At 56.9% G+C, this 19,329-nt stretch overlaps 3 protein-coding genes across 3 annotated transcripts; all 3 read left to right on the forward strand.

The window, feature by feature from the left end:
* Positions 1-2,904: 2,904 nt before the first annotated feature.
* POLE3 (DNA polymerase epsilon 3, accessory subunit) lies at positions 2,905-5,621 on the forward strand. Its single transcript, XM_050907874.1, has 5 exons — positions 2,905-2,935; positions 3,034-3,109; positions 3,933-4,018; positions 4,782-4,900; positions 5,396-5,621. Exons 2-5 carry the CDS (start codon positions 3,044-3,046, stop codon positions 5,554-5,556), a joined length of 432 nt encoding a protein of 143 aa, XP_050763831.1. The 5' UTR covers positions 2,905-2,935; positions 3,034-3,043; the 3' UTR covers positions 5,557-5,621.
* A 3,117-nt stretch (positions 5,622-8,738) lies between these two features.
* Positions 8,739-17,448, forward strand: ALAD (aminolevulinate dehydratase). Its single transcript, XM_050907875.1, has 12 exons — positions 8,739-8,773; positions 12,379-12,526; positions 12,672-12,722; positions 13,493-13,589; positions 13,958-14,093; positions 14,570-14,653; positions 14,919-15,007; positions 15,326-15,381; positions 16,097-16,184; positions 16,767-16,853; positions 17,095-17,224; positions 17,340-17,448. The coding sequence occupies exons 2-12, from the start codon at positions 12,414-12,416 to the stop codon at positions 17,420-17,422; spliced, it is 1,014 nt and encodes a 337-aa protein (XP_050763832.1). The 5' UTR covers positions 8,739-8,773; positions 12,379-12,413; the 3' UTR covers positions 17,423-17,448.
* Positions 17,449-17,577: 129 nt separating this feature from the next.
* On the forward strand, positions 17,578-19,000 carry HDHD3 (haloacid dehalogenase like hydrolase domain containing 3). The gene has a single exon (XM_050907824.1). It carries the CDS (start codon positions 18,108-18,110, stop codon positions 18,822-18,824), a length of 717 nt encoding a protein of 238 aa, XP_050763781.1. The 5' UTR covers positions 17,578-18,107; the 3' UTR covers positions 18,825-19,000.
* Positions 19,001-19,329: the final 329 nt, after the last annotated feature.

The raw sequence follows: 19,329 nt of genomic DNA on the forward strand, positions 1-19,329 counted from the left end.
CATTAAAGGGCTCTCTCCAGCTACAGAAGAGGAGGGCACGTGGTCAGACTGCTGTGTATCTTGAGAAATTCTACTAAGGAAAGTATAACCATTCTTTCTTCTTAATTATCTGTCCATAGTGATCCAGTTCTTGTTGACAGCCAGCAGAAAACCCTTTAAGGATAGGACTGCGAGATTTGTCTAATATTGATGAATCACTTGGTTAAACAGGAGCTCACACCTACAGGCACACACGAGAAAGAAGTGCTCAGTGAGTATATAAAACAAGCTCCAGGCACCTGATACACAAACCTCACCTACAAGGACTTAACTAAAGCAAGTTGCTGAGGTCCACAGGTGGAATAAAATCATTAGTGAGTGAGGTTGTATGCACGTATATACGTGAGGAAAAAATTATGGTGGAAATCGAGCACCTAAATTTAACAAGCCATTTCCTGCCACAGGAAATACTTTCTGGCCAAGGAAAGTAACACATTCTCTCTTCTTGCTGTCAGCCATCCAAGTTGAGTTACCTTACAGAAGAGAGGCTGTATTTGAATAAGCTACTGAGATAAATTCTGGTGAAGTCACCCATTATACAGGTCAGACTAGGCAACCTATTGATCACTTCCAGCTTTAAAAATCTAAGTATGTGAGCAGTGTTCAACCTGACTAGCTACCTCATGTGAAAACCAAAAACTGCCTTAGCTTCACTAGGACTCCAAGTTAGTTATCTCAAGGGTAAGAATGTTCTTTTCCCTTCTTTAGTGAAAATCAGAATTTAACCATAACTTTACCTTCCCTTTCCAAAAAGGCTCTAAAAATTGAATCAGAGTTTCCTAAACAGATCCAAGGATGTCCCTCCTCAGTTCTCTTTAGTGTATCCCAGCACTGGGGATGTCGACAAGTAACCATACCACAAGTAGTTTCATCCCACTGGCTCACATCTGCAGTCATCATCTTTGCAGCCACTCCAGCAGGGAGAGCAGGAAGATGGTATCATCTATTTAAATACTCTGCAAAACAGAGTATTTGTGAAAATTAACTTAGCAGAAAAAAACCCAAAACACTGAGGATGTATATGGTGTGAAATAAAGTTAACAGAACAAAATTGCGGAGGAATCAGGTTGTCCTCAGGTATCGGTACATCCTAGGTCACGGTAGGCTGACAACCTGGCCTTACATCCTGTAGCTCCAGAGCTTTTATATTAAAACAGCTTTCTAGTCTCATTTAGCTGTCATGTGTAAAACATGAAACATGTTAAATGTGACTTGCAGTAGTCAAGCTTCCTACTGCAAGTCACATTTTGCACCGGTACAAAAAAATTGCTATTTGTAGCACAGGTATAAATACAGCAACACATGAGCAGTGGCTTGGCTAAGCCAGCCTGAGTGGAAAAGCAAAAAGCATGAGACAATATTGTCCTTCTGTGCCTCATGAAAACACACATTAATACTTTAATAGATGTCCTTCAACCCTCCAGACATTGTAGTTAAAAACAAATATACGCACACACCAGTGACCAAAGCACCCAAGAAAGAAGAGAGCCCGTCGTATCAGGAAGATACGCACAACTTGACAGTAAGGGCCCAGTCTTTGCTGGTGAGCGGGGGAGCTTTGGGCCGTACCCCTGGCTGGGGGCCAGCATTGTCCCCATTTCTGCTCCATCCTACCCCCTTCACCAGACAGTAACCCAACGCTGCCTCGCTTCGTTCTCAAATCATGTACAAAACAACCTCGCCCTCTGGCAAAACAGAAAACAAAACAAGCTGCAGCGGCTTCTGACGGCTTCCCTAACAGCCCACATTAGCACCGTCTGTTGGACCGGGTACAATCCGTCATTGCCTTCATTAAAAAGTAATGCAACACCCGCTGCAGCATCTCACCTCCAGCAGCCATAAAGCGACCAGAGAGTTAACAATGGAATACATTAAAAGGAGCCAAAAATGAGACTCGAGAGACATGATTTGTACACGCAGTGACAGTTTTTATTAACCCAGTCACTGTAACTGGAAAAGTCATCAAGCATCTCATGCACACAAGCCTTTCTTCAGGTCTGACCTTTGTGTACTCAAAATGCTGTATGCTATCCCCAGCGTACTATTATGTCTAATACAAACAATAACCCTCACCTATACACTTGTCTCACAAATGTCTGTAAACTATCCCCATTACAGTAATACTGCCCTTGCTACTGGAAAATATACACTTTCTATGGAAAAAAGCTGCATGGTCAATCACTATTCTCAATTTCAAGTATCACCCCAATACAGTACCAAATTAATCTATTCCCTTCTCGCACTCTGAGCTTACTTTAATTACCTCACCAGGTTATCCACAGGGATGAAGTCTCATTAAATTAGCAGAAGGCTGGGCCAGGCACGGGCTGGGGTCTGTGGGGCAGGGATGGCTTAGCTGAAGGTACGCCAGCAGGCTGCGTGCCCTCACGCTCACACAGCGCCGCGGGGACAGGCCAGGAAACGTTATGGGGGCAAAGCACCTGCCCCCACGGGCACCCACCCTCTGCCCTCAGGGCTCCCATCGGCTCACTCCCCCCGGGCTCTCACCCTCTGCCCTTGCTCCTTCCCCCAGCCCCCACCCCCCCTCAGGCTCCCACTAACTCCCCAGTCACACCAGTATACCACTGCCTACACCTCCCCCCCCCAACACACAGGCCAGGCTCCCATTCCCAGCCACTACACAGGCACCCCCGGGCTCCCCCCAGTGTCCCCACGCTCCCACCCCCGGGGCTCCTACCAGCAGCCCCGGGGCTGCTCCTCACAGGGCTCCCTCGCCCCCTGCTCTCCCCAACGGCCCCCGCCGCCTTCCCGTCACCAGGCAACGGCGGCCGCGGTGCCGGGCGGGAAGGGCCGCGCTGCACGCCGGGACGGGTCAGAGGTGAGGGGGCAGCGGCTGAGCGCGCGCGCGCGCTTCGGCGTGGCCGCTCCGGGCGAGGTACGGCCGGGCCGGGCCGCGCTGCCCCGGGCTCCCCCGCCGTCCCCTGTCACCCCCTGTCGCGGCCCGCGCCCGGTGACGCCCCGTTTGCCTTGCAGGAGGCCCAGGATGGCGGAGAGACCGGAGGACCTGAACCTGCCCAACGCCGTCATCACCCGCATCATCAAAGAGGCGGTGGGTGCCGGTCCCGGCGGCCCCGAGGGGCCCTCCCGCCGCGGCGGGGCCCCTGGAGGCACCGCCAGCGGCCCCTGCGAGCGGGGCAGCTACCCCCTCTCCCTCCCCCCCCCCCCCCGGGCAGGCTCCCCCCGGGGGCTTCGTTGTTCCGCGGTTTTGCTGCCCAAAACGCGCCCGGGCCCCGGGAGGAGCCTCCCTCGGGAGGGCGGCGGTGGCGGCTGCCGCCCGGGCTGTGTCCCCGGGGCCTGCTGCGAGGAGGTGTGCTCTCGGTACGGCCCGCCGGGTGCCAGGAGGGACGGTCCCGCCCGCAGAACCCCGCAGCGGTGTTCCCAGTAATGTTCAGAGGCAGGGGAGCCCCCGCAGCGGGACGAACTGAGCCGGGTCCCCAAACGGAACCAGAGCAGAAGCGATTCCTTGTCTACATAAAAATCTAGGACAATTCCCAGTCATTAATTTAATGATACGTTTGGTCGTCAGCTATGAGACGTTGCTGAATGGATCTGGATATGGCAGGGTGATTGGTCTGCGTCAGGAACTTGGTAGTCATCGGATGATGGCTGGTCTGGCCCCAGAGATAGTGGCCAGACCCACCACTGATCCAGAAGTTACTTGGCTTCTGTGTGGCTTATTGCGTTTGAGGGGACGCAGTCAAATCGCGGTTGGCTTTCAGCTGGCATCAGCGTTTCTGTGGCAGCGTCTGAGAGCAATGTTTAGTTTCCAGTTGTGCTGAGCCCTCTGAAGGCCTTAATGGAACTGACAGGCGCATTGTGCAAGTTTAAGTCGTTTATAGCAGATGCTGATAAAAGTTGAATTTGTTTTTCAGCTTCCTGATGGAGTAAATATTTCCAAAGAAGCTAGGAGCGCAATATCTCGAGCGGCAAGTGTGTTTGTGCTTTATGCAACATCATGGTAAGAATTTGTTGCATCAGATAACCAGTGCAGTTGATTTATAATTCACCTCTCTGCTGGCTGTCCTGGAGATTTTTTTCCCAGTGTTTGTTTCCATATTGGCTGTGTATATAAATAAAACAATCCTTCGTGTAGCCCAGTCTGCCAGACCGCAGCGGTTGGGTTTGGACTGCCCTTAACAGCCCGTGGGGAAGGCAGCTTGGCTCTGCACACAGCGGTGCCCCAGCCCCACCAGGGACAAGAGCGGGCCCAGACTGCCATTAGCCTTAGAATATGGCTGCGTGGCTTTTCCTGGCAAAGGCAAGAGCCCTTTGCTCACTTTCCAGGCTACTCCCCACGTAGCGGCGTTAGGGCAAGCGTGAGCCACGCTAGTCGGCCTTGGAGCTGGTCACAGAGGGCACAGTAACGTCCCCTGGGGTGGCTCAGAATACGCTGTGCGGGCAGCCACTTCTCTGGTGTTAAGTACTCGCACGGCTTTGTGGAATTGTCACCTTACAGCCAACGTTCAGACTTTCTCCTCCCCCCCGGTTGTAGAGAAGGTCCATGCAAGCAGAAAACTAATGTTGTGGGAAAGCGGTGCAACTAGGTGAAAGCACAAACAGCCAATGTGAACGAGAAGGTATCTTAAAATACAATTAGTAAGTGATTTAAAAAACCCCAAACGTTTAGGAGATGGCGCTTTTTTTTTAGTTGCTTGTGACTTTAATAAACAAGACTAAATTGATGACGGTTACCCATTACCTCTCTTCTTGTTTTTGACTAGTGCAAATAACTTTGCCATGAAGGGGAAGAGGAAAACGCTGAATGCCGGCGATGTTCTCTCTGCCATGGAGGAAATGGAGTTTCAGCGATTTGTAGCCCCTTTGAAAGAATCACTGGAAGGTATCGTCCTCAGTTCATGCCGAGGGAGTCTCGTTAGCACCAAGTCCTGTTTTCCTCGAACACTGGACAAGCAACACTTACTTGCCTGTCTTGTTTCTCTTCTCTTTGCCCAGCATCCTACACTGCAGATTGCCTGGGGAATAAATAATGTGCACCTTAACAGGACTGGGATAACATTATTTCACAACTGATGAGGATTGGGAAAGTCTCATCTGCTATCACTCCCCTATTATGTTTATCTAAGGAAAGTCTTAGGTGCTGCCTGTAAATGTGAACTCCTGCGTCCTTTTCAGCACTTTTCTGCTGAAACTTAACCTGATTTCCTATGGAGCTGGTCAGCACAGCTCAAATAATAGGGTGAGTTGCTGCTATGAGTTCACTGCTCCCTTTGTAAGCCTGGAGAGCAAGTGGACATTGGACTTCAGCTATTGCACTCTTCATGCCGTGGAAACACTGGCTTGCAATCTTCCAGTGTTCTCTCTTTTTCTCTTTTAGTTTACAGGCGTGAACAGAAAGGAAAGAAAGAAGCAAGGAAAGATAAAGACAAGAAGGCAGACTCAGAGGAGCAAGATAAGAGCCGAGAGGAAGAGAATGATGACGATGATGAAAGGATGGAGGAAGAAGAGCAAAATGATGAGGAAGAGGTGGACAACTAAGGTTGCTGATGAGACGTGTGCAGGGGCTGGGTTTTGTTCAGAGGGATATAAACGCTGTAAATCAACCTTGCTGTGTCCCCTCTTGTTTCCAGTAGAGCTTTGTACTGTTCCTCCAGGGCCCGTCCCTTTTTGGCTTTAATTTGTACATAAAGGACTTCTGCTAAAGCTTTTCTCGTGGAAGGACCGCTGCTCCCCGTGCGCGGGGGGCTTGGCACCCTCCCCAGGGTCTGCACAGACGGCGATGGGACTGGGCTGCTTATGCTGGGTTGGCTCTGAAGTAGAAAAAAAGAGATGTCAGCTGCTGGGTACAGGAGCTGGCCCGGAGAGCTTGAGAGACTGTTGAATAAGCTCGTTAAACCAAGTCAGGGGCTGAATCAAATAGATCATTAACCCTTTGGGGTTTAGAATCTACGTGATGATGTCAGGAGGCTTGGAAGCTGAACTTTTAAGCTTTTTATCCATGTGACTTGGGGTTTTTTCCCTCATTTTCTTTGCATTCTGGCTGTGCCTTCTCTTCCTGCTGTAACTGTGACAGTGATAACTGTGTCTTTCAACCTTACCAGTCGTATGCAGCAATACAGTACAACGGGGCAAGGACCAGTGGTCCGCTCAGCTGACTCTCGCCCAAATCAACCTAAATCAAAAAACTTCACAGCACTTACGATGTAAACCAAATACCAAAAGTGCTTGGTTTGTGTCTTTAAAGCCCTAGGAGACCAAGAAGAATTTTATTAAAAATCTGAAGCAAAATGAATGGCTGCAGTGGGTATGGGGGACGAAGAAAGGCGGCTGTATCAAGCGGTACGGTTGTCGCAGGTCAGCGTGGGCAGCGGTGGATCTGACGGTCTCGCCTCCTTTCCCGCCTTTGCAGAGCTGCAGCTCCTGCAGGCAGGCTGGTGATTGCAGCAAGTTTAAATGTGGGAGAAGAGAGTGGTGGATCTTGGTGGTTTTTTTTTTTTTTCCTTTTCCCAATCGGAATGGACTAATTACATCAAAGGTCCCTCGTTAGCCTTCGGCAGCCATTCCAGAAATGCGGACTGCCTCCCAGCGGGATGGGCTCCAGGAGGGCAGTGAGGACAGGGCGTTCTGAGGAGGGCCAGCCTCAGGCCTCTGCTTTTTTAAAATAGCGCCTTCAAGACAGATGGGTTGAAACAAGCTGTGTATTCCTAGTGCTCACGTAGGTTTGTTCTTTTCTACCTGAATTCTTAGTTTTGATGCCTTTCCTTTCTCTTCTCTGAGAAAGTATCTATTGGAATAAGCTTTTTGGGAAAAATGCTTTATTATTTGACTGATCTTTTTGAAGACTAATAAACCTAATATTTGAACTTAACTGAGGTCTGGTGAAGGAAACTTGAGGAAAGTTTTAGGTACGTTTAAGTAAAACCCACGAGTTTTGCTGATGTGTAGTTTCAAAATAGCACTTGTGAGGAATAGTGTGTCCTTTTCACCAAAAAATTGGTGCAGAGCTACCCACAAGAGCTACCCTGCCTTTATGCTTTTACGGCACGATGGCTTTTCACACACAGAAGCCCAGCTCCTGAAAAGAACTGAATCAACAAAGATTTTCTGCTGTCTAGTTTCTACTGGCGTGCAGTCAGGAACAGATGAAAAGACTGAGTTGATGATGTCTTCCCAAGATCTCCAGTAACAAAAAAGGCCTTCCTTCTAGCTCTTTTTCCTCTTTTTTCTCTCCCCCCCCCCCTTTTTTTTCCTCTTCTAGTACATATCTGGGGTGCGTATTCTGAAAGGGAACAATATCTAAATAAAAGCCAGATTTTTTACAGAAATGGAGTCTTTTATTACTGTCGATAATAAAATGAGCTGGTTGCGTAAGCAGGCATCTGAGCGTGCAGCGAAGCCAGAAGCAAACTCGCTGTGAAACGGCTTACGGAGCAGCTGACAGCGAAGGGAGGATGAAGGCTGCTGCAACCCGGCCTTTGCGTGAGAGGAGCGAGGGAAGCGCGGAGACTCGAAAGAACTAGGAGATTTCCAGTTATCGGAGAAGTGAGGTTTGGGTGCGGGCGTTTGTATCCCTGGTGGAAGGAGCCTGGAGCTCGCCCTTGCTCCCGGTGAGAGGCACTAGGCTGGGGGGGAAAGAGGGGAGAGATACTGGGTGGGGGTTTATGCGCTGCAGCAGGCCAAGGAAACGACGTTACCCTGTGGGAGCTACAGAACCCCATGAGAAAGTCGCTGTTAGAATAAGCCCCTTTTCGGGAAAAATGCTTTATTATTTGACTGATCTTTCTGAAGACTAATAAACCTGATCCGTGCATCTCCCGTGCTCCGACGAGATGGAGAAAAGAGCATGTTCTGCATGCGTGCTGCCAGGCCTGCAGTGTGGCTCCAGCCTTCCTTGGCCTGCCAGGCCCCTGCAGCACCCCAAAGCCCTGCTCTGCATCCCCTAGCACCCCAAAGCCCTGCTCCAGCACCCTAAAGCCTAGCTTCAGATCCCCTGCAGCACCCCAAAACCTGGCTGCATGGCCCCATAGCACCCCAAAAGCCCTGTTCTGTGCCCCCCAGCACCCCAAAGCCCTGCTCCAGCACCCCAAAGCCTAGCTCCAGATCCCCTGCAGCACCCAAAACCCTGTTCATGCCCCCCCAGCACCCCAAAGCCTAGTTCCAGATCCCCCTGCAGCACCCCAAAACCTGGCTGCATGGCCCCATAGCACCCCAAAAGCCCTGTTCCGTGCCCCCCCAGCACCCCAAAGCCCTGCTCCAGCACCCCAAAGCCTAGCTCCAGATCCCCCTGCAGCACCCCAAAGCCCTGTTCCATGCCCCCCCAGCACCTCAAAACCCTGCTCCAGCACCCCAAAGCCCTGCTCCAGATCCCCCTGCAGCACCCCAAAACCTGGCCCCATAGCACCCTAAAGCCCTGTTCATGCCCCCCCAGCACCCCAAAGCCTAGTTCCAGATCCCCCTGCAGCACCCCAAAACCTGGCTGCATGGCCCCATAGCACCCCAAAAGCCCTGTTCCGTGCCCCCCCAGCACCCCCACCCCCGCTCCAGGCCCCTACACCCCCTAAAACCCTGCTCCCCCCCCAGCTTACACCCCCCCCCCCCCCGCCGCACCCCCTTTCCCGCGCTCCGTCGCGCGAGACTTCCCGCCGCCATCCCCCCGTGCGGGCGGGCCTATGTTAATCAAGGGGCGGGGTTATGCAAATCGCGAGCGCTCAAGGGAGAGTCATACGGCCGGAGCGGGACGCGGCGGCGGCGGTAGGTGAGTGCTGGGGGACCGGGGTCGGGGACCGGGGGACCGGAGCCGGGGCGACTGCCCCGGCTCCGGTCCCCCGGTCCCCGACCCCGGCCCCTTGTAGGGCTGCTCGGAGGCCGGAGGTCGGGATGACTTCTAAGGGCAGGGCCCGGCCGGGCAAGGAGGCACCGCTTGGGTGCAGGCAGCAAGGACAGCCCTCGGTAACGCAGAAAGGGCAGCCCGGTTTTTTGGTTTTTGGGGGTTTTTTTTGCTCGGTAACCCGCAGTTACCGTGGCAAACGTGGGGAAATTACCAAGCAGCACACGATGACGCGGGCTGGTGTTGGTCCTGAGCCCCCCTTCAGTCTGCAGTGTAATTACAGGCCCCTCTGAGCATCCCCATTTCCAGATCCCACCTGGAAGATGAAATCTTCTATGACATCTTGACCCTTGTTAGTGACTGTTAATTAACCCGCAGCTCCGTTCTCTCCCCAGGGAGCTCTGCTTTCCTAGTACGCTCTAGTCCATCCCCGCTCCCACCTGGGATTTCAGGAGCTTGCGTGTCTCCAGGACTTGGGGTAAATAGTTGTGCACCGCAGGATGAGGCCGTGTCCATTTCTGTATCCCAAAATGCTGGAAAGCAACTTCCTCCTGTCTCGGCAGTGAACAGGCAGCTGCCGGCTCGGCGGTGCTGTCAGCAGCTGGAGCAGACCTTTGCAGCTCACCGTTGGCGTGCGTCGGGTCTGGCTTCAGCTCCGTCCACTGAGTTTGTGTAATTTGTGCTAGTGCAAACAGGAGGCTGGCATGCACATGGTTCTCTCATTTTGCAGTCGCTTCTCTGTCCTCGAATACAGCGAGGCAGCTGGGTCACCGTGGCGGGCCTGGGCTGGGTGAAGGCATGGGTTCGGGTGCTGCGGGTTCGGGTGCTGCGGGTTTGGGCTGGTCCTCGAGCAGTCCCAGCGTGGAGGAGCAAAGCTGAAGCCATTCTGCTGCAGAGCCATTTGCTCGGGAGGGAGCTGCAGGCCTGCTCTTAAAATCCTCCTTACTGATGCTCTGGTGTGCATGAAGCAAATTGCTTTAGAAAGACAGATTTGGGCCTTTAATGTCAGAGAAAGAGGCGCGAGTGCTCTGCTGGGAGCCCTAAGGGGATCTTGGGGGAAACAGCCCCGTTCTAGGGCGTAGCGTATGTGGTGCAACGTCTCCTTATCGCAGCGCTCTTGCAGTCCTCGCTCTGCATCCCTGCCGTCCTTCCCCAGCTGTCGGGAAGCTGTGGGATGTGTGGCAGCTCTGCGGCTGTAAGACCCCGGTGCCCTCATCCGACCGGGTGCCCTGCATGGGCAAGGGGAGCCGCAGCCCTCGGCCGGCGGCAGCTTCTCCTGCACGTGGGGCTCGTGAGGAGGGCCCTGGCTGCCCTGGCCTTGCAGCAGATGGGTGCTCTGCTGGGGCCCACCCGTCCTGGCTGTTATCTCCACTCTGCAATTCCACTGGGTGCCCATCTCCTCCTTGCCCAGAGAGGGCAGTTTCTGGAGCTGTGCTCTCTATCTGTCCCATACAGAGTCAGGTACCTCGGGTCCCACCCTGTCCCCACTCCCCTTCCTCCCGTGGGATTAACTGTTTAAAGCATTTTTTGGATTCTCGAGGTGGGTTTTGTTCACTGAGCCCTTTGTTCTCGATTGCTGCCTGCCTGGAGCCCTGCCTGGAGCCCTGCCTGAGCAGCCAAGCTGCTGCCGACTCCAGTTCACCCGAGGGCTGTCCCCTTCCCTGCGAGTGAGGACTGGAGCGGCAGCTTTCCAGGGCTAAAAATTACTTGGCAAGTGATGCCGAGACACTGCCAGCATGCCTGTCAGCTGGTCTGCATCCCCCACAAGCACCATCTGATTTTTTTATACAGCATTTTTATACGTGTAAGCCTGTCAGTAACTGAGAGGTGCCTTTTCCCCCATCCCCAAGCAGAGGTGATTGCTGGGGGTACGAGAGACTCGGTTCAAGCCCTGGGCTGAACACGATGCCCCTGTATTACAAGTGCCCTATGCACTGGGGTGGCCTGATACAGACTGAGAATTTGGCTCAGCATTAGAGTATCTGAAGGGTTTTGAGTGTGCAAAATAGGTGAACGCCTCAAATTAAAGGTTTTCCAGAAGAATGGAGGCGTCTCCTGCCCAGCTCCGTTGCTGACTGCTGTCGCGAGTGCTGGTGTAAAACTTTCTCCCTTGGACTGTGTCCTGGGATGCTGTGAGCTGTGTCTGTTCTCCGGAGAGAGCCGGGCGCAGGCGGGGGGTCGGCGAGGTTTCTTGCTGCGGGATCTGTCCTGGGATGGGACTGGGGACCACAGGGCTGCTCCCCCGAGACAGGTCCCATCCCCGTGTCCGCTCTGTCTTCCTGGGGAAGCCCTGCCCTGCCCACGGGTACTAGCGGAGGAATCCGCTTGTGCTTTCCGAAGCTGGTCTCCAGCTCTCCCCCCGCCCGCCTCCCTCAGGTTTCAGCTCTCAAAACAAAGAAATCTGTGGTCTCCCGCAGGGACTTTGCTGTTTGTCTCCCCGGGGCACCCCCGGCTCCTCTGCGCGGGGCGTTTGTGGGATGCGGCCCTGTGAGTGCAGCCAGCAGAAGTCCTTGAAGCCGCTCGGTACAAACAGTCTGTTGTTCAGGTTGCGTTTCCCAGGGCCGTAACAGCTGCTCTCTTTTGTGCTGCAGCCAAATGCCTCGTCCCGGGGCAGCTGCCTTCCCCCGGCCCCTTCCGTCGCGCTCTCACCAACCACATGTTGGTGAGAATTTAGTGCTAGTGGAAATTTAAATCTTAATGGTCCAATTGCAGGATTATTACTAGATCTAACTGTTACAGAAAAAGAAAAAATTGCTACAGAAAAAGTTTCAACAACAACATAGCTAACAATTTATGTATGTTGAGTAATTGCTCTTTGTTACCCCTGAAATCAGTTTTGCCCAACTCCCAACTTGTCTTTATCCAGCAGTCAGTGGCCACTGGAATTGTGTGACCATGGGGTTTAAAGCACTGGTGTCTTCAGGATGATCCTGCACGTCTCTCTCATCCAGTGCCCGTACTCTTCTGTAACTGCACCTGTACGCTGTGGCCACAAATACTTCATGCTACGCAGAGCAGCTTTTGACTACTCTGTATACAAGAGCTGTATCACACAATTATACAGCGCTAAGCAAATGTAAAACAAATTAAGCAATGATGACCATCTCATCATTAGAAAACGGCTGGTACAGTTACACAAGCTAAAACAGACAGAGCCCGAGGAGTGCGGTAGTGCTGAACCGTGTGAACGTGGTTGTGCTGCGGGAGGATGCTGGTGGCTGTAAATTGGTGTTTTCACACACAGAATTGGGAGGTTTTGTGGGGAGGAGTCGGCATCATCCCTGTTTATGGGAAGTGCTGTGACTGCTGATGCGGGGTCCTGCGGGGTCCCACCTGGTGCAGGGCAGCGCCCAGGAGCGCTGGGATGGAGCTGGCTGGGCTGCAGCTCATGCTCCCCGCGGGTGCCTGGAGCAGGACAGGGACAGTCCTGCAGTGGCTGCCTGGATCTCAGCCCCCTCCTCGCATGCCCCAACAGCAGCAGCACACCAGGACACCGGCACTAACCAGCCTGCCCGTTTCTTTTGGTGTTTCAGAGTCTCCTTCCACAGCCTCCTACGGAAGGCCCAAGATGCAGGCAGACTCCCTTCTTCACAGCGGCTACTTCCACCCAGTGCTACGCTCCTGGCAGTGTACGGCAACCACCTTCGACGCCTCCAACCTCATCTACCCCATTTTTGTCACGTGAGTGAGCCCTGGCTCTCTGGGTTAGGGATGGACCAAGCTCAGGTTGACTGGCTTAGGTGCTCCCTGAGCTCTTAGATAGGTTTGGACTTCCCTTCCTTCTCATGCCAAGTCCTCACGTCTCTGTCCCATCCACCTCCTGCAGTGACAGCCCTGATGCAGTGGAGCTGATCCCCAGCCTCCCTGGACAAGCCAGGTAAGAACCCAGCCCCACTGAGCTTCATGCCAGTCGCTGCCGTGCCCCGTGCCCAAGCAGGGTTGATGTATGGCCTGAGATGAGCGTGGGCCAGGGGTGACGCTTCCAACCCTCTGTGGTCCCTGCCTTGGGGATCCCCCAGCATCAGGCAGGGCGGGAGCGTTTGTCTGCCAAGGGAGTGGAAGGAATCATACTGGGGATGCTGGGAAAGTACCAGTACTGGCAGCAGTAGTACCAGGGTCTCGCGATGTCCCAGAGCACTCACACGTTGTGTGGGCTGGGCACGCAGGGAAGTTGGAAGCAAACGGGGTTTCCAGGAGCGGCTAAAAAACCTGCGCAAGGACACGGGCTCCAGTCCCGCATTAGATCTTGCTGGACTGGCAGCTCCCGTCTTCATCTGCTGCCGCATTAGCAGGGTTGTGGTCAGAGAGGTCCCAGGGGGCTGGTCCTATGGGGAGGTGGGCTGGATCTGCAACAGGGACGCCAAGATAAGGGACGCCAAGATAAGGGATCCAAGGGCAGGGCATGCTCGTCCTTTCAGAGCAGAGGGTGTCCATGCTGGGTAGATAGTGCTCCTGTAGCCCCAGATAAGGTCCCGGATTGTTCCTCCCAATGTTCAGGCAACACCTCCCCTGTACCTCCAGCCGCCGCTTGATGTGGATGCTTGTGGATGCTGGATCGCACACAGACCAGCATCCAAGTCACAGACCGGCTCGCCCCACGGAGCAGGTCTGGGTGCCTGGCAGCCCCCTTCGCTTTGTTGTTCTCAGGTACGGAGTCAACAAGCTGGAGGGGATGCTGCGTCCCCTCATCGAAGACGGTCTGAAGTGCGTGCTCATCTTCGGGGTGCCCAGCAAGGTCCACAAGGTCAGTGTGGGGGGTGGTGGCAGGGGGCCTGGGGTAGCCACAGGGGTGTGGGAGAGCAGTGTGGGGCTCGGGGGGTCTCCTGGTCAAACAGGAGCAGTTCAGGGTCTCTGGGCGTGCTTGCACCCCGCTCAGCAGAGCAGGATGGGGATGGGAGACTGTAGTGACACCTAAAAAGCTCCCAGAGCTCTTGCAGGTGGCCCTGAGACCTACACTCACTGCTCAGAGGCACTACTCCATTGCCCTTTTCCATCACTGGTGGTCACACCGCCCTGCGTTACAGGGTCTCACGATTCAGAAAACGTTTCCTGGGCAGAACTGCTGCCACAGAGGAGCCGGCTGTGCGTGCTGAGGCATTTCTCTTCTCACAGGATGAGAGAGGCTCTGCTGCTGATGCAGAGGACACACCTGCCATCCAGGCAATCAAGAAGATCCGCTCCACCTTCCCAGAGCTGCTAATTGCCTGTGATGTCTGCTTGTGCCCTTACACCTCCCACGGGCACTGCGGTGAGCGCACAGCCTGGGGTCCTGGGCTGCTCTTCGGGCATTTTCCTGGCACTGGAGGCTCTCGGGGTTTGCCATTTTCTGCTGAGTTCCATGTGCTGGTGGGGTCTGGCCAGCTCCTGCCCCAAGACTTGGCACCCCAGTACTGGTGCAGTTGAGCCTGGGAGACCTCTCCTGGGTTTTGACAGCAGGGTGGGAGGCACAGGTGGTTAAGGCACCCACTCTGGCCATCTGAATCTGTCTGAGCGCCCATCTGTGTCCTGCATCTCTGTCTTCCGTTCCCTGGAGCACTCACGTGTTGTGTCCAGTCCCTGGAGGGCTGTGTTGTTGGTCTCCTGGTCATCCAGCTCGCTTAACACGTTCCCCGCTGTTGCTCTGAGCATCTCCATAGCTTGTCCCGAGAGCCACACTCCCAGCCTAGGGATCGAGGCAACCGGCCATCCAGCCCCTGGCGTTACAAACCCGGGTTTGTCTCCTAGGCATCCTGCGGGAAGACGGCACCATCCAGAATGAGATCAGTTGCCAGCGGCTGGCAGAAGTGGCGCTGGCCTATGCCAAAGCAGGTGGGGAGTCTCCTGGCAGCGGTACCCGAGTTTGACTCTCGCAGACTTGCCCCCTCTCGCTTTCAGCAGGCCCAAAAGCAAACTGGGCCTGGCTCCAACTGGGAGTGCTTTTGTTCCAAGCTGGGGGAGGCTCCCCCTGCCCTCCAGGCGCTGGCTCCGGCAGAGCTGCAGGCACCCGGGGCCCCTCTGGCCCTGGGGTCACCTCCTCCTGCAGGCAGAGTCAGAGCCTCGGGCACCTCGTGCAGTCTCCGGTCTTTCCCTGCAGGCTGCCACATCGTTGCCCCCTCAGATATGATGGATGGGCGCATCGCGGCCATGAAGAAGGCGCTGATCTCCAATGACTTGGGCAACAAGGTGAGCGCGGGATCTGCATGTGCCGAAGGCAGGGGTGATGTCCATGGGGAGGCTGCACCACAACAGGACCTGGGCAAGCAGTGGGAGAAGCAAACCCCCACCTTGCCCAGGATGTGCCACAGGCGTTTCCCTGCCCTCGTGCACATGGGAAGGGAATGTCCTTGGCTGGGCATGGAGACAGCGAGGTGCCAGGCCTCTGGCAGGGGAAGGAGGATGTGGGGCAGAGTATAAAACAGCCATGGGAGGGAATCACTACTGCCCCGGTGCCGGGATGCAGCACCGAGCTTCTGGCGCTCACGGCTCCGCTCTCCTCTGCAGGTCTCGGTGATGAGCTACAGCGCCAAGTTTGCTTCGTGCTTCTACGGTCCCTTCAGGTGGGTCTGTCCCTCAGCTGGGAGCGTCTCCAGCCAGGGCTGGGCTGGCCGGGATGCGTGTCCCTGGATAGTGATTTGGGAACAGGCCTTGGCCGGAGCCTGGGCCACAGCTGGGGCCATGCTGGTCGCTTTGGAGCGCCCTCCTCCTACTTCCCAGTGCAAAAGGGAGACAAACGTACCTTGCCAAGGAGAGGCTGGCTGGTGGGAAGATCACCTGGGTGATCTTCCGTCCCATCCCTGCTCGTCCTGGGTGCTGGTGGCAAGGCAGGCAGGGAGGGAGCTGCCTGCGGCGCCAGGAACAGTGAGGAGGGGAGTCGCAGGAGCCGACGTTGCCCCAAAGGGTGTCTTCAGGGACAAGCCTCAGCTCAGTCAGCCTTGTCCCCAGAACGGCCTGACCCCGACCGGGCGTCCCTGAGGAACCTGCATCGGAGAAGAGCAAAAGAAAAATGTCTGACACGATTTTACCCCAGACTCTGGGCATGGGGAGGGTATCGGGTGTTGAATCACGGCTCCCAGGGCCAGCCTGGGCCTGTCGGACCTCCCAGAGTGATCCTGGGGTGCTGAGGCGGGTCAGGAGAGCTCCCCCCTTTTCCTGGCTCTGATGGCTCAGGTACTTGTCCTAGTCTGTCCTCACGTTTCTGAAGCTGTACGAGGTGAGAGGCACGGGGAGCCGTGCTGGTCCTCATCCCCTGCCCTCTGCCTTGCCCATCCCCAGGGATGCTGCACTATCCAAACCCGCCTTCGGAGACAGGCGATGCTACCAGCTGCCCCCGGGCTCCAGGAGCCTGGCAATGCGCGCCGTGGTGAGTGAGCCGGGGTCGGGCTGCCCGGGGCAGCACCAAGGGTCGTGGTTTATGGCTGCGGGGACTGGAAAACCCTCACGTGGTGCCCGGGCGACAAGCCTTCACACCCAGCAGTGCAGCAGGGTTTTGGGGAGAGCAAGATCAGGGGTGTTGGAGTGAAAAGGGGGTAAGAGGCACGCCAGCCGAAATGGTCAGGGGTCTTCCACCTCCACAAGCAACAGAAACATGAGGCCCATCAGCCTGCCAGAGAGCTGGTCCCCAGCTTGGGCCCAAGGACTGTGTGCTGGGAGCTGTGGAGTTGGTGACCCCATACCCCACTGTGGCTTGGGGTGTCAGGTCCAGGGACATGCAGCCACCAGCTTTCCCCAGGCCCCGTGCATCTGGTGAGGGGAGCGTCGGCTCTTGCCCATCGCAGCCCATCCATGGGCTCCTGTGGCTGTTAGGGGCTCACCAAACCCTTCTGTGATCCCTCCTGGGAAAACCAACCACCAGCTCAAAACTTCTGGGGAAAACCAACCATGGACTTGCTGGAAAATGTTTCTACCCCGAGCTGCCGGGGTCGCGCGTGTGTTCCCCTCGCAGGACCGGGACGTGCGTGAGGGAGCGGACATGCTGATGGTGAAGCCGGGGATGCCCTACCTGGACCTTGTGAGGGACGTCAAGGCTCGAGTAAGCTCCTGCATGCCAGCAAGGGCACTGGGTGTCTGAGGAGGAGGAGGGGGAGGAGAGGTGCACGTTTGGGATGGCCAGTTTGGATATCCGAACCGGAGGGGCTGTGACTGTTGGTTTCACGCGTTGAGGTGGGCACTGGAGCCCCTCTGGGAGCACTGGAGTGAGTGGGGAGGGGACACCGGACACAGGGAGGGGTGTCCCCCACCGGCTGACCTCCCTCCCTGCCGCTCCCCCTCAGCACCCCACCCACCCGCTGGCCGTGTACCACGTCTCGGGGGAGTTCGCCATGCTGTGGCACGGGGCCCAGGCCGGGGCCTTCAGCCTGGAGGCTGCCGTCAGGGAGGCGGTGACGGCCTTCAGGCGCGCAGGTGAGGCGGGCGGCCCCGAGGCCTGCTCCCCGCGCCCGACCCTGTCCCCTTGTCCGTCCCCCTGTGTGTGTGTCCCCGACCCCCGGGCCGGCTCCAGCGTCTCGTCTCTCCGCAGGGGCCGACGCCATCATCACCTACTTCGCGCCGCAGCTCCTGCGGTGGCTGAAGGAGGAACCGGCGGCGGCGGGACGCGCCTGAGCGCGGAGGGCGGGGCTTCCGGTGATGGGGCGGGGCTTCCGGTGATGGGGCGGGGCTTCCGGGGAGCGGCGCAGGTGGGTGCGGGCCGGGGCGGGGGTCGCCCGTGGGCCCCGGGGCCGCGCGTACTCCCCCCCCCCGCCTGCCGCCCGGCCCGCACCCCCCCCCCACCCGCACCGGGGAGCCCCGGGTCCACCCCGCACCTCCAGCCCCTGTGTGTGACCCGCCTGGAGCCCGCTCGCCCGCACCGGCGTGCCACGGGTGCGCCCCCCACGTCCGCCCCGTACACCCGCCCCGGCTGCGCCCCGTACGCCCAGCCCCCATACACCGTGGGTGCAGCCCCGGGTGTGCCCGCCCAGCAGCCCCACGCGGGCCCCCGCTGCAGCACCCACGGGGGAGGGGGGAGGGGGTGCAGCTGCCCCGGCCTGGGAGACTTTGCACCCTGGGACTCGGAGCAGGGCCTGCCTTCCCCCACCGTGTCCCGATGCAGACCCCTGAGGGGGCCTGAGCCCCCCACGGGGGCCAACTGACACCAGTGGGTGTGACACAGACAAAGGGCCGGTGCCTGCACCCTTCTGATACGACCGGCGTGAGCCACGCTCAGTACCGACTTGCTTTCAGCAGAGCACCTGGCTCTCACCTCCCTGTTTGTTCTAGGTTTCCCTTAGTCCTGAGCTTTACTGAAGCCATGCTTAGGCTCCGCTTACTAACGTGGGACGTGAAGGACACGCTGCTGCGGCTGCGGCAGCCGGTGGGGGAGAGTTACGCGGCCGAGGCTCGGGCTCACGGGGTCCGGGTGCAGCCGGAGGCTCTCAGTCGGTCTTTCCGGGAGGCGTACGGAGCCCAGAGCCGGCGCTTCCCCAACTACGGCCGAGGCCGGGGGCTCAGCTCCCAGCAGTGGTGGGCCGACGTTGTGAAGCAGACCTTCAGGCTCTCGGGCGTGCACAAAGACGGAGTCCTAACGCTGATGGCGGAAAACCTCTACCGTGACTTCTGCAGCGCCCGTAACTGGGAGGTGCTGCCGGGAGCCGGCGAGACCCTGAGCCAGTGCTGCCAGCGCGGCTTCCACATGGGGGTCGTCTCCAACTTTGATAACCGGCTGGAAAACGTCCTCTCCCAGTGCAACCTGCGGCACCACTTTGAATTCGTCCTCACCTCTGAGGACGTGGGCTTTGCCAAGCCGGACAGGAGGATCTTCGAGAAAGCCCTGCGCCTTGGCGGGGTCCCCCCGGAGCAGGCGGCTCACGTGGGGGATGACTACACCCGGGATTACAGGGCAGCCCGAGCCGTGGGCATGCACGGCTTTCTGCTCCGGGCTGCCGGGCAGGGCGAGGAGCCGGAGGTGCCCCCCGAGCACGTCCTGCCCATGCTCAGCCACCTCCTGGCTCTTATTGAGAAGGGGTAGCTGCGTTTCAGAGCAGGACCAGCGCTGCTGCTGAGCGGTGAACCGGTCCTGGCGTGGGATTTCTTGCTGCCAGTCGGGCAGGGAAAAGAAGCGAGCACTTCTGAGTGCTGGGAGCAGTGCTGCCTGTGGAGCAGGAGGGGTGTTAACGCAATAAAATGTATCTGACGCTCAGCATTGCTGCTGATGTCTCTCACAGCTCTAAAAACAGTATGGAAGAGGGTCAGTGGTGGTGTCTTCCCCCGACGGAGCTGGGGACTGGGTCAAGCTGCACTCCAGAAGGCTCATTCTGGCAGGAGGGATGGAGGCAGACATGAGGTTTATCCCTTCTCAGTCACACCGGGGAGAGGCTCAAGCATCCCCCTGTGCAAGCCCATCAGCAGAGCTGGGGTTGGTCCCGTCCCAGGGAAGGTATGCCCGCACAGAGCACCCAGGAAACCAGCGCACAGGCCCCGCACGCCTCGGTGTACCCCCGGTTTGCCACCTCACCAGCAGCCCCCTTTTCCTG

This window comes from Gymnogyps californianus, chromosome 18, assembly GCF_018139145.2.
Source record: "Gymnogyps californianus isolate 813 chromosome 18, ASM1813914v2, whole genome shotgun sequence".
NCBI lineage: Eukaryota > Metazoa > Chordata > Aves > Accipitriformes > Cathartidae > Gymnogyps > Gymnogyps californianus.